The 12,050-nt window shown below is 55.4% G+C and overlaps 1 protein-coding gene across 1 annotated transcript; it reads right to left on the bottom strand.

Annotated features, from left to right (window-relative positions):
* Positions 1-5,289: 5,289 nt before the first annotated feature.
* On the bottom strand, positions 5,290-9,112 carry NKX2-1 (NK2 homeobox 1). The gene is made up of 3 exons (XM_057724450.1): positions 8,940-9,112; positions 7,850-8,235; positions 5,290-6,903 (listed from the first exon to the last, which is right to left on the bottom strand). Exons 1-3 carry the CDS (start codon positions 9,014-9,016, stop codon positions 6,164-6,166), a joined length of 1,203 nt encoding a protein of 400 aa, XP_057580433.1. The 5' UTR covers positions 9,017-9,112; the 3' UTR covers positions 5,290-6,163.
* Positions 9,113-12,050: the final 2,938 nt, after the last annotated feature.

Below are 12,050 nucleotides of genomic sequence, written 5' to 3'. Positions count from 1 at the left end.
CAGAAATGCAATATTTAACACTCCACCAACACCCTGGTGTTACTGACAATTTCACGTAGCAGTCAAAGACAGGATTCCAGGAAATATACAAAATGTATAAAATGGGGGGGAAGAAGGAAGGAAAGTTTGTCTTTTTCTTGTTGTCACACTACACTCAGAGCTGCCCTCTTATTGCCACTACTCTGTGAAGGCCAGAATAGGGGGGACATTTGCTACAAACAAGGGGCAGCAACACTCATTTGTTTTTGTTAGCTGGTAACGGTGTTCATACTAACGATTTCTATTAGTGGATAACGTAGGTGCAGCACATGACAACAATTTTTGTGGTAAATTGCTTCAAGAAGTCTCATCTACAGCTGTGTGTCTCAGGCAACACGTTCATTTTCTTTAAGGACGAATTTTAATATTTTCCCCAAACATAATTAGTTCTCTAGAGTTTCATATGAAAATAAATTAATATTCTAATTTAAAGTGGGAAAAACTAAAGAAGGTTTTTCTTTACTTGATTTTTTTAAGGGAAACTCAGTTTTATGTGACATCTTACTTGAGGTAGTAAATGCATTCAACTTTCTTGTATCTAGCAGGCTCTGTAAGATCTCCTACTAAGAGAATCCTATTTAAATTTTTTCTTTTTGAATATCTTATAAAATAGATATATAAGACAAATACATATGCATATCTATTTCTATAATATATCCACAGACAGGTGTCTTCTGTAACCACTCACACCTGCATATAGAGTGGGCAGAGTCATATGTGAATACTGTGTTGGAGAAAAGAGCCCTCCTTAGCAAAGCCTGTTATTGCCTGTGATTTTTTTTATGTTTGTTTCCATTTCAAGCAGAACACTAACAGTGATCAATTTATATTGCTGTGTCCTGCAAATAACTAAAAAAGAAATAAAACAGGAAAGTCAGTTTAAATCTCACTCTTTCCAAAACTTTGTTACCACTCAACTAATAACAAAGACAATACATGTTTAGGTAGCAGAGGCTAAATGGGAAACATTATCAAATGAGAAGCCTGGGGCTATGCCTAGATGCCGTCCAAGTAGGGCATTAGGTCACTATCAGAGAGAAATGCAGCCAGCCACTTCAGCTGTGGCTTCAGATGAGGCAGAAGCTGTGCTGTCAAGTTGCTGAGGCCGATGCTCCTCCTCCGTTTCTTTGAGAAGCATCAAGGAAAGTTTAGAAATACAGCTACGTGGAGGGGAGGTGATCTTCAGACCCTGGCCCTCCCCTTCAACAAAAACAGTCTTTCCTCTGTTCCCATCCACACCGGATTCCTTCAGCCACTGAGATGGACAAGCTTGCCACAGAGGGTAATTGGGGGACAGGACGCTTTTTCCTGAAGCTACTGGCCAAAGAGGCACCAGAAAACTTTCTGTGATCCAAGTTGAAGCAGAAGCCCACACTGGGCCCCACAGAGGGTGGTCTGAAGTCACACAACACAATTGCACAACCAGAAGTACACCAGTCAGGAAGGCAGGGAGGGCCAGAGAAAGGTGGTATCCAGCATCTCCTAACAGGGCACTGATCAAGCAAAACATTCATTCTCATCCCTCCCAATACTCAAGTCTGTTGCTTTCCATCCATTCTGAAAGACAGCAGCATCAAACAAGCTTTTTGTTTGTTTGTTTGTTGGAAACAAACAACCCAGCAAACCATGCCTAAGAGCCGTATCAACTCAGATTCACATTTCCCAACAGGCTTTCTAGTTCTCCACAAATAATATCCTTGATCACTTGGCTCCCACACCCAACACACACTCACACCCACACACACACAAACACACACCAATAATTGGGGGGAGGGGAGGACGATGTCTAGAGAGACTGGGGACATTAGATCAGAATTCAAGGCAGCTTCTCACAACTCTCTTGTTTATAGAAAAAGAACGTCTGCCTGGCTTGCTTTTAGTTCAGGAAAGGGGTCAGTCTTTATCAGCATCGGTTCACACAGATCCTGGATTTTTCCCCCCTTATCTTAAATTGAACCGCTTTTAAGATAAAGCCATAATAGAAAAAGCATTGACCTTACCTGGTCCCTAATGAGTTGGAAGTCAGAAAACCCCGCTCTCCTTTCCTCTTATCTTGGGTCGCCTGAGAAGAGACTCGCGCTACCTTTTGTGCACTCGCGCCTGCAGAAAGCCCCTCACCGGCGCCCATATGCCCGCCAGCGCGCTCGGAGAGTTGTGCGGCCTCTAAAGTACTAGAATTCTTCCCTGAGGTCTCAAAATCGGAGACCTCAATGCCATACCTAGGCCCACCCCTGTCCCTGCAGGATTTTAAATCCCTTGGAAGGCTCCCGAGCCAGTCTTGCCCTCAGAAAGGCCAAGCTCTAAGCAGTGGGAAGAAGAGCTGCCTCCTGCGAGGCCCTTGGACTGGAGCGCGCCGGGCCTCCCCCGCCTCCAGGAGTAGGTGCCCGGAGCTTTTCTCGCGGAGTCGCCTTCGGCCTGGTTCTGATTTCACTCGTGGGCCCCGAGCTACTCCCACCGTGCCGGCCTCCGGCCCAGAGCCGGTGCCCGGGCTGCTGACGCATTCCCTGCTCCCACCCGCCTCCTGGGCTTAAGGACTCCAGCTGTACCCGCTTGTGTTCTTGTTGGGGGCGGCGGCAGCCCGGGCTCCCTTCTTTCCTGCGCTGAGCGTCTCTGCCCCGATCTTCTCGCCTCCCCTAAGCCCGGCCCAGTCCCTGGCCCGGCCAGCTAAGAGAGCTGCTTTCTTGCCTCTCCGACCCGCAGCCCCGGGTTCCCAGGCTGGGGCGGGGGAGGGAGCCGCTTTGGGATGCTAAACATCAAACAAGCCAAGCCTGGGGTTTCAGGCCCTGAAGCCACTAGAGCCGCTCTCCAAGGCTCTCGAGAAAGTCCTCGTGTTTACATGGCGGGGATGGGGGTGGGGGAGGGGGGGAACGCTGTCTGCAAAATCTCCCCCACTTCCCGGAGCCGTCGAGGCCTAGGGATGGATGGGGTGCTTAGGTGGTGGCGCTCAGCTTCTCCGGAATCTCAGGGCGAACTGCGCTGCCCCCACGTGTGGGGAAGCTTCTGGCTCTTCCAGGCACTTCAGCGCAGGGACATCCCCAGAGGCTGATTTCTCCTCAGAGGAGACAAGAACCTTCCAGGGCCAGAGATGCTGGAGACTTAGGGGAGGTCCACTACTGGAGAGGACAAAGATCGCAGAGGCTGACCGGGATGTGGGGGTGAAGTGTGTCTCCAGTCTTTGGTCTTTCACTGCACCCAGCACGCACGCGTTTCCCTACCAAGACGCTTCAGATTGCCTTCCAGGGCCGCTTCCTGCAGCTACAGCAATCTCGCGGTCAGGGAGGGGAGCTGTTGGACCCTGTGTAATGGATGGAGAGACGCGGCCAAGGCCCTTTTTGTCTCGGTTCCATCTGCACACTCGGCTGACTTCACCTTTTCCCGGGACCAGTAAACAGACTTCAAAATTAAGCCAGCTGTAGACGGCGGGGAGAAGAATGTATTTGGTAGAAACGCCATCCAGTGCAAGGGTGATAAGGCTGAGAGGACCACAGCTCACTAAGATTGTGACTCTCGGGGGCTGCGCCAAGCGAGATGGGTTGGGGGGGCAGCCCCCCCCATTGTCAGACACTGCCAGCCCCGCCCCTCCCAGGCTTGCGCTGGGCCTGGGGGCAGGTCCAGCAGAAGCTTCCACCCCACAGAACCCGCACCTGAGCATTAACATCGTCCCTGCCAAGCCAGGCCTGAGCTGGGTGACTTGACCACCTACACACTCTGCTCATTCCAATACAAGTGTTCAAAGTTTCTGGATTTTTCCTTGTTTTCCAAAACGTGAGGCCGGCTGAGACTTCCCCCAGTAAGCACACTCTCTAGATGCAACCAACCACCCTCTCAAAGTCTCCTAAGTCTCTTCTAGATATTGAAAACAGTATCTCAGTGAGACCCGAGGGAGGAAGCCCATCCTGGTCCCCAGTCAGGGCGCCACTGGAGGAGAGCCCCCAGGAAGTCAACAGAGAGGACTGCTGGTGCCAGCGAGTCTCCCTTGGCCCCCCCCCCTCATTTTCATTACAAGGGTGAGGGTGGAGGTCTGGGAAGAGAGAGGTGGAGACAGAATGAGCTGAAAAGAAGAGAAAGAAAAGATGGAGGCAAGAAAGGAGGCAAGAAAGGAAAAAAGTTGAAATTCTAGGTAATAAATGAGTACAGGCCAAGTATGAATCAATCCCCTACAATCAAACACTTTCAGGCCTAGAGAAACGTGCTGGGAGGGACATCTGTCCACAGCCCACTCGGCCACTTTCCCTGCAGGTTTATCAGAGGTGACACAGAAGGGGCAACAGCCCGACTATGATTTCCCTCAGTCCACAACCACTCCTTCTTCCTCCCCTCCCCAGAGCAACTAAGACTTCCCCAACAGCTATATCTGGGTACCAAAGAGACCAAAAAAGTAGAGGTAAGATGAGAGGTCGAAGTTTTTTTTTTTGGTTGTTGTTTGTTTGTTTTGGTTTGGTTTTTGCTGGGGTGGGATGGGGGGCACGGGAAGAGGTGGAGAGTTGGAGACAGAAAGGTTCCTTACTATAAAGATTTAGGAGCCCAGAGATGGAAACCTTGGAACAAAGAGCAGAAAGCCCAGCTCCCAAGTCCTGCCAGGGGTGTCCCCAAGGCCAGCAGCCCAGTCGGACACCTTCAGAGGCCGGAGAAGTCGTAAGAAGCCGTCAGCCAGCCTGTGCGGGGATAACTGTTTTAGAGCAGAAACGAAACCCGTAAGGACCGACTTCCCCACTTTCGAAAACAGCCTCCCACTGAATTCTAGTCCAGAGGAGGCTCCACCGAGGACTAGAAATAAAGAATTAACGTTGAAATCTACAGGGACGATCCATCTAGTAAAAATAATTGTTCATTCAGAGTTACGGGAAACGAATTTCCAAGGCCGACCGTTTTAAAGCATTGGCTCAGCTGTATAAGACCACAGTAGATACTTCTGAGGTTTTAAGAAACAGAAGCCTAGCTTTGAAACCTAGTCCTTCGGTCTCTTTCTCTTCCTTTCTCCCTTTTCCTCCTGGTGGAAGTAGTTTAGCTTTTCTACTTTGTATTGCCCAGTCCCAGGACTGCCCAAGGTTTGGTTCTTCTTAATTCAGAGGCAGAACAAAACTCCCTCTTTCCCGTCAGGCAAAGACTCTGGGCCTGGCCTCCTTAGCTGGTTCAGGATCCTTTGAGCCCCCAAACAATTTGAATCCCTTCAGGCCAATTTGAGCCACTCTCCCCAACCACCAAAAAATGCCGTTTAAAGCCAAATTAAAACCAAACAAAAGATGGGTTTTTTTAATCAGAAAAAGAATCATTTTAATTTGTATAATTTATTAGAAGCTTCTTAGGAACTATATTTAAGCCAGATATCTACATAAGTTACAACAGAAAAAGACTGACGCTGCAAATACCAAACTGCCAAATAATATACATGGATTTGTCAAGGCCCATAAAAAATATGATGGGCTGGGGACGGGGACTGGTTTTTTTGTTTTTGTTTTTTACAACAAAATGTACAGATTACTAAAAACTAAGCGTTTAGTCCAACTTTTGACAGTGTTTCACAGCTACAAGTTCACATCAAACATAAAACAATTTTAACCAGGGCCTGTCTCAGCTGAGCCTGGGTGGCCAGAGGGGGCCAGGAGGGGGCATTTCCTTTGTGTCAGTGGCAAGTGGGTTCTGTCGAAGAGTCTTTTCCTCTCCCCAGCCCCTGGTCGCCCCTTCAAAGAAATCCTGGTATTTACAAGCGAGTCCACTTTGCTGGCATCGTGTACCCAGAGTGAAGTTTCCATCTTTAGAGTCCAGAGCCATGTCGGTGTAGAGCCCTCTCCAAACTGCACCCCGCCCGAGCGTGGGAAACCCATTTTCATCACCCCAAAAACACCCCCAAAGCGGTGCTTGTCATGTCCTTCTCTGTTTAAAGACTCCTGAAAGAACTGGATTCGCTTGGTTGTTTTCTTTTCTTTTTAAAAAATCCTGCACATTTTAGAAAAAAAGAAAAGAAAGACGTCCAGCAGTTTGGTCTTTGTGTTTTTCCCCTTGGTCTAAACAGGTTCTTAAGAAAAGTCGAAGCGCATGGTGTAGCGGGTGGTTGGTGGTATGTGGCGGGCAGGAGGGGAAGCGATGAGGCAGAGCGCTGGGCTAGGCCCGGCCCGGCGTCCTCTCACCAGGTCCGACCATATAGCAAGGTGGAGCAGGACATGGTGCCGTAGTCCGAGCCCGAGGAGTTCAGGTGGGACAGGCTGGAGACCTGGCCCTGCAGCGTCGCGGGGCTGGCTGCGTGGTGCGCCAGGTCCGGAGACTGGCCCGCGCTGCCCGGCTGGTGGCCCGGGTGCGCGCCCAGGCCGGGGCCACCGCTGCCCACTGAAATAGCTGCCGCTGCCGCCTGAGCGGCCTGCGCCTGCTGCTGCGCCTGCTGCTGCGCGTGGCCCTGCAGGCTGGCGGCGCCCGGCGCAGGGGCGCCCGCCTGGCAGGGTTTGCCGTCTTTCACCAGGACCGGCACAGCCACGCGGCGCGGTGACTGCTGCTGCGCTTGCTGCTGCTGCTGCTGGCACCCGGCGCCCCCGCCGCCGCCGCCGCTGTCCTGCTGCAGTTGCTGCTGCGCCGCCTTGTCCTTGGCTTGGCGCTTCATCTTGTAGCGGTGGTTCTGGAACCAGATCTTGACCTGCGTGGGAGTCAGGTGGATCATGCTGGCCAGGTGCTCCCGCTCGGGCGCGGACAGGTACTTCTGTTGCTTGAAGCGTCGCTCCAGCTCATACACCTGCGCCTGGGAGAAGAGCACCCGGCGCTTCCGGCGCGGTGCGCTTGGGAGCGGGGCCATGTTCTTGCTCACGTCCCCCAGAGAGCCCAGGCTGCCCATGCCGCTCATGTTCATGCCGCTTGCCGGGCCCATGAAGCGGGAGACTGTAAGCGACAAACGCATACCGTCGGCAGGGGCCGGGCCGGGCCAGACCGCCTCTGCTTTCTGCGCCCTTGGCCAGCCCGGCCCGCCCGACGGCGCCCCCCTCACCTAGGCCGCTTCCACCCTGAGAAGCCCAGCCGTGGAGATCTCCAGCGCCTGCCTCAGGCCGTGCCGTCGAGGGGTTTACTGAGAGCTCCCCGCCTCAACCTCGGCCACCTCCCTCTGTCTCAGTGCTTCTCCCAAAAAGCAGACTGGAGAAAGGCCGCTCCTGTGCCTTTCGTGCCCAACCCACCGGATACGTGGAGTTAGCGGGCCACAGACAGCAAACTGGGCCCAGGCCAGGAGCTGGGGTCCAACGGTAGACCCCAGCTTTGGGAGCTTAGGAAAGGGAGGTGTTCACTTTCGAAAGCTAGAGACCCCAGACTCTGCTTTTTGGCCGCTCTCTCCTGTCAGCCCCAGTGAGGGCACTTGCTCGGCCCATTCAGAACCTCCTCTGGAGCCGTGCGCCCTCTCACCTGCCTAGACTGGAGAGCGGGCCAGGCCAGGGGCCTGAGCGCATCCCAGCAGGGCAACCTCCCTCCTGGCCAGGACGCGCCTCTCCGCGCCTCTCCGCGCCCTGCTCATCCCGGCTTTCTTAGTTGGGGGGCCGCCTCCCTCTGCACCCTGAGGTCTCCCGCGCGGAGCAGAGCGGCCAGTTGGCCGCATCTGGCAGACGCCAAATACCAGCTCCTGTCCTCAGGACCCCAGAGCTACCAAGTGCCAATTCTTGGACCCCTCAGCTCAACAAGGGAAGGTTCCCCAGCTCCTGCCCCCGTCTCCTTGGCGCCACTGCCCGGCCGCCCACCCTGATGCCCAGCGCGCAGCCGGCAGGCGCCGCGCCTCCCCGGCGGCTCTCCCCGCGCCTCCCGCGCTCAATCCGCGGCCCCGCAGTGGGGCGGCCTCACTTACTGGCGGGGAAGCGCGGGTCTGGGTTGGCGCCGTACCATCCGGGGCCCGAGGCGCTGTTCCGCATGGTGTCCTGGTACGGCGGCAGCTCGCTCATGTTGCCCAGGTTGCCGTTGCAGTAGCCCCCCACGGCGGAGTGCGAGAGCTGGGGCACCCCCGCCGCCGTCATGTGGTAGGCGGCGGTGACGGCGCCGTGGTGCCCCACGGCGTGTTGCTGCATGGCCGCGGCCGGCGGTGCCGCCTGGCCCTGCCTGTAAGCCGCCAGCGGAGCCCCGAGGCCGCCGCCCTCCATGCCCACTTTCTTGTAGCTTTCCTCCAGGGGACTCAAGATGTCAGACACTGAGAACGGAGTCGTGTGCTTTGGACTCATCGACATGATTCGGCGGCGGCTGGAGGAGGAAGGAAGAGGAGGAAAAAAAAGGGAGAGGGGGAAGGCGAAGCCTCGCTGCTTTTTTTTTTTTCTCCCTTTGCCAAATATTCTGGTGTTACCTTAACGCCGATCTTGTTGGATGTACACGTAACCGAGTGGACCGAGTCCGCCTTAATTGGCTTGAGTGGAGGCTCGGGGGCTGCCTCGCGTTTGTTTTAGCCCGGCGCCAGGTTTTAGGCAGCCACCAGAGGCGGGGCGTAAGCGCTAAAGCAACAAGACAATAGAAGCCTACATCTTGCCCGAGATAATTAGCTTACATGCTGATGACAAGGTAAACACCTTTAAGTTTCACTTGTCAGGATTTTTAGGTCTCAGAGAGGGAGAGAGAGAGACAGAGAGAGAGAGAGGCAGAGACGCGACCCAAAGCATTTCTTTCCCCCTCCCCCGGACCCCCTATCCCCATTTTTGTGGGGTGCGGTGGTGCGCGCGGGGGGGGGGGGCGGGGAGGCGGGGGGGGGGAGGGAAAGGAGGAGGGAACCGAGAGAGGGGAGGGCAAGAGGTGGGATGGGGAGTAGCCGAGGAGGAGGGATGGTGGGGAGGAAGGAAGGTGAATGCTGCTTTGCAACCAACTTGCGGAGTTACAAAGTGAACCACTTTCCAATTCGGTCGGGGTTCCCCGGGCGGGGACAGGGAGTGGGCCGAGGGACGGGGTAGGGGTTTCACCTGAGCCTGCTGGGGCTGCTCCTCCCTCCCGCCGCGGCCTCCCAGCCCCGCGCCTTCCCACTGCCTCCGGACCACATCTGGCTTCGCGGCGCCGAGCCTCAGTCGCCACCAAAGGAGCTCGGGAGTCAGGGGACGAACCCTGGGGCCGCACTGTTGGTCTGCGTGTCTGTCAGTCTGTCTGCCTCTTCTGCCGCCGTCAGAAGGACACCACTGCTCCCCGCCCCCTTTCCCCCTACCCGAGAGAGAATCCCAGCGGGCGGAGGGGGCGCTGAGCAGGGGATCGGCTGCCGCCGAGAGGCTGTCCCAGGTCCCCGCGCCCCCTCCCCCCAGCTCGGGGTCTTCTCAGAGGGCCAGGGCCCCCTGCTTCAAGCCCCCCCTACCCCCCACTCGGCTGCCCTTCCCCACCCCCACCTCCTGCGAAGGCAAGGACACCACTGGCCGCCCGAGCTGGGAAGCTGGGGACATTAACGCGAAGGGCCATCGCTGAAGTTGCTCCACCTCGAACAAACCTGGTGTCCCCGACCCTCGCCCATCGCCCGGACACGCGGGGTTCTGGGACTGGAGCTGACTTTCCGAGGACATCACAGCCCCAGCACCCGAGCCCAGGGTTACGCTGTTTTCCCCTCTGATGCTTCAGGGAGGGCTCGGGCAGGGAGCGTCGTGAGTGCCCGCCCGCCTGTTGCCGGGTGGAACTGAGCCTGAACCCCGGCGGGACGAGCTGGCCGGGAGGGGGCGAATCCCCAGGCGTGAGCAGCCGAGCGGGCGGGAGGCTGGGCTGAGGCTTGCCTCCACCCGGAGCTCAGCCATGCAAAAGTGCACTTGCTTCCCCGGGAATAACCAAATATCTTTGTTTAAAGTGGCGGCGTAAATGGCCAGTCGCTTTGTGGCCACGCTGGATATTAGCGATGAGGATCATTCTGCTTCAATTGGGCGCCTCTCATCCGGCTAGCAAGAAACTGCTTAGAAGGAAGTGGGTTTCCTGTCTGCGCGTTCCCAGGCTTCAAGTGTGAGCCCCGCGCCTTGAGGGTCCTTGGGCGCCTGGAGAGGAGGAGCTGTGGGCTGTGTTCACCAGCCCGGCCGGAGGCAAGCGCCGCGCCGCTCCGGCCAGGCCCGGGCCTCCAGCAGAGCGGACTACAGAGCCGAGCCCTGCGCCGTGCAGATCCTGAGACCCACTCCGACTTTTGCCCTCGGATTTTAAACGTTTTGTTGTTGTTTTGTTTTCTCTTTGGCTGTTTTAGCCTCCTCTCGGCTGTAGGGGCTGGAAGGGCGGAGCGCTCTTTGGTCAGGCAGGGGCCTCCAAGACACCGCGGGGGCCGCCGGTTAAGGAGGCTTCTCGATTTTGATTTTTGTTTTCACATTTCCTTTCCCCACCTTATATAGGAGCGCCCGATGATGAACAGGCACTTTTGAACGATTTACTTCAGCAGCTTCGATGCCTTTTCCATTAATAGCAATTGTAGTAGGGAAAGTTGTTTTGTTTATTGGCTTTTTATTTCAAAATTTCAATCCTCTCCTTGAGGAGCGCTCTGCACTCCCTCAATACAAAGCCAACTTACATACTAACACTCAGTTTCCTCACCACCTATGTCCCTTAAGAGGGGAGAGAAAGCTCAGGGTACCCCCATCTCCTGCCTACTGCAAGGGCCCATGTTTCTGGGCCCACTTGGCTGCTTTGAAGCAGGCAAACCTATGTTTGAGCTCCAAGCCGCACTCATCGGTTGTGCTTAGAAAGGCAGGCACCAGGTCCGCTCATTGCCCTTCCTCCCAAGGGACTTCTCTGGGGGGCTCTCTCAGGAAGGACTCAGACCCCCATTAACTGCGCTTTGGTCAATGGGATACCTAAGTCCTGGCAGCAAGGAGGGAAGAGGATGACGCTGGGCTCAAGTGAATGGACAAAGGACAAAACTGAATACAGACCTTGTTTGCAGACGGGCCCCCAGCCCTGGGCCTGCATCTCAGCGTGGGTCTTAATGCCAAGGCGGGATGGGTCTCCCAGTCTCCTGTCTTCGTTCTCTCTCTCCCTCTCTATTATTTTATATTGTTAGTAAATGTAAGAAACCCTAAATGTAGAACGTTGTGCTTCTCTCCCGGTCTCAATGCCACTTAGAAATGGAGGTAATTCTTCACAAGGTTTTTGTAAGATTCAAATAAGATCGGGCACATAAAAGTGCTTTGAAAGCTTTGGAAATATTTAAAGTTCGGTGCCAGCGCTCGAGATTTCTGTACTGTTATTATTAGCATACCCCTCTTCCTCCCTTTAAGGCCCTGAATCTGAGTGAGGGGAAGAGTTGGATGAATCTTCCACAGTCCTTGAGCCGTGCCTCCTTGGCCTTCCTCCCTCCGCAGCTTTCAGCTCTGAAGCAGGCACGTGGCTGGCAGCTCCCCGCCCCCACCCCAGGCTCGCAGAAAGGACCAGGACCCAGAGCCACGTAGGTAGCTGGCAGGCATTGGGTCGGGGCACTGAGCAAGAGCAGGAGCTCAAGGGAGGCAGGTGGAGGGCAAGGGCTCCTGCTCCACGCTCCCCTTCCCTCCTCAACTGAGACTGTGCTCCAGCCACCTCCTGCAGGCGCGCCAGCGTCAGCTCTGAACCTCATCTGGGCCACTGCAGCACGGTGAGGCACCTGCCCCTTCGCGCACACACACTGCTCCACACCTTTCCCCAGATGCACTGTGCTGCCAAGAAAAAACCCGAAGACCAAGGTGTCTTGTGGGGAAAAGGTGGACAGCCATATCTCCCGGCTGGTCCAAGCAAAGGCCTTGAGAGTCCCTCTCCTGGCCCCAACACCTCTTCCTGACCAGAATGTCCTTTTAGCCCTCTCCCCACCCACCGGCTCATCTTACATAGGATGAACCCCAGTTAAACCAGTAGTTTCTTCATGACTGCAGGGGATACTTGGGAGCCTTGAGTTCACCTGGTAGGGCTCGTGCATCTTCCCTTATCCTTCAGCCAACTCGCTGCCCGGCAAGGTGGCATGGTGGGGCAGGAGCAGAGCAAGGCCCAGCTCTGGCCTCTCAAGGAGTTTTCCCTCCCACACCCGCCTCAATCTCGGCCATGCTCTGCTTTGCTAGCTGCGGCTCAGCCTGGAATCTCAGAGCCCAGGCCGGGTCAGG

This window comes from Hippopotamus amphibius, chromosome 2 (assembly GCF_030028045.1).
Source record: "Hippopotamus amphibius kiboko isolate mHipAmp2 chromosome 2, mHipAmp2.hap2, whole genome shotgun sequence".
Classification (NCBI taxonomy): Eukaryota; Metazoa; Chordata; class Mammalia; order Artiodactyla; family Hippopotamidae; genus Hippopotamus; species Hippopotamus amphibius.
Note: the sequence above shows the minus strand (reverse complement) of the source record. Positions and strands in the feature narration are given on the sequence as shown.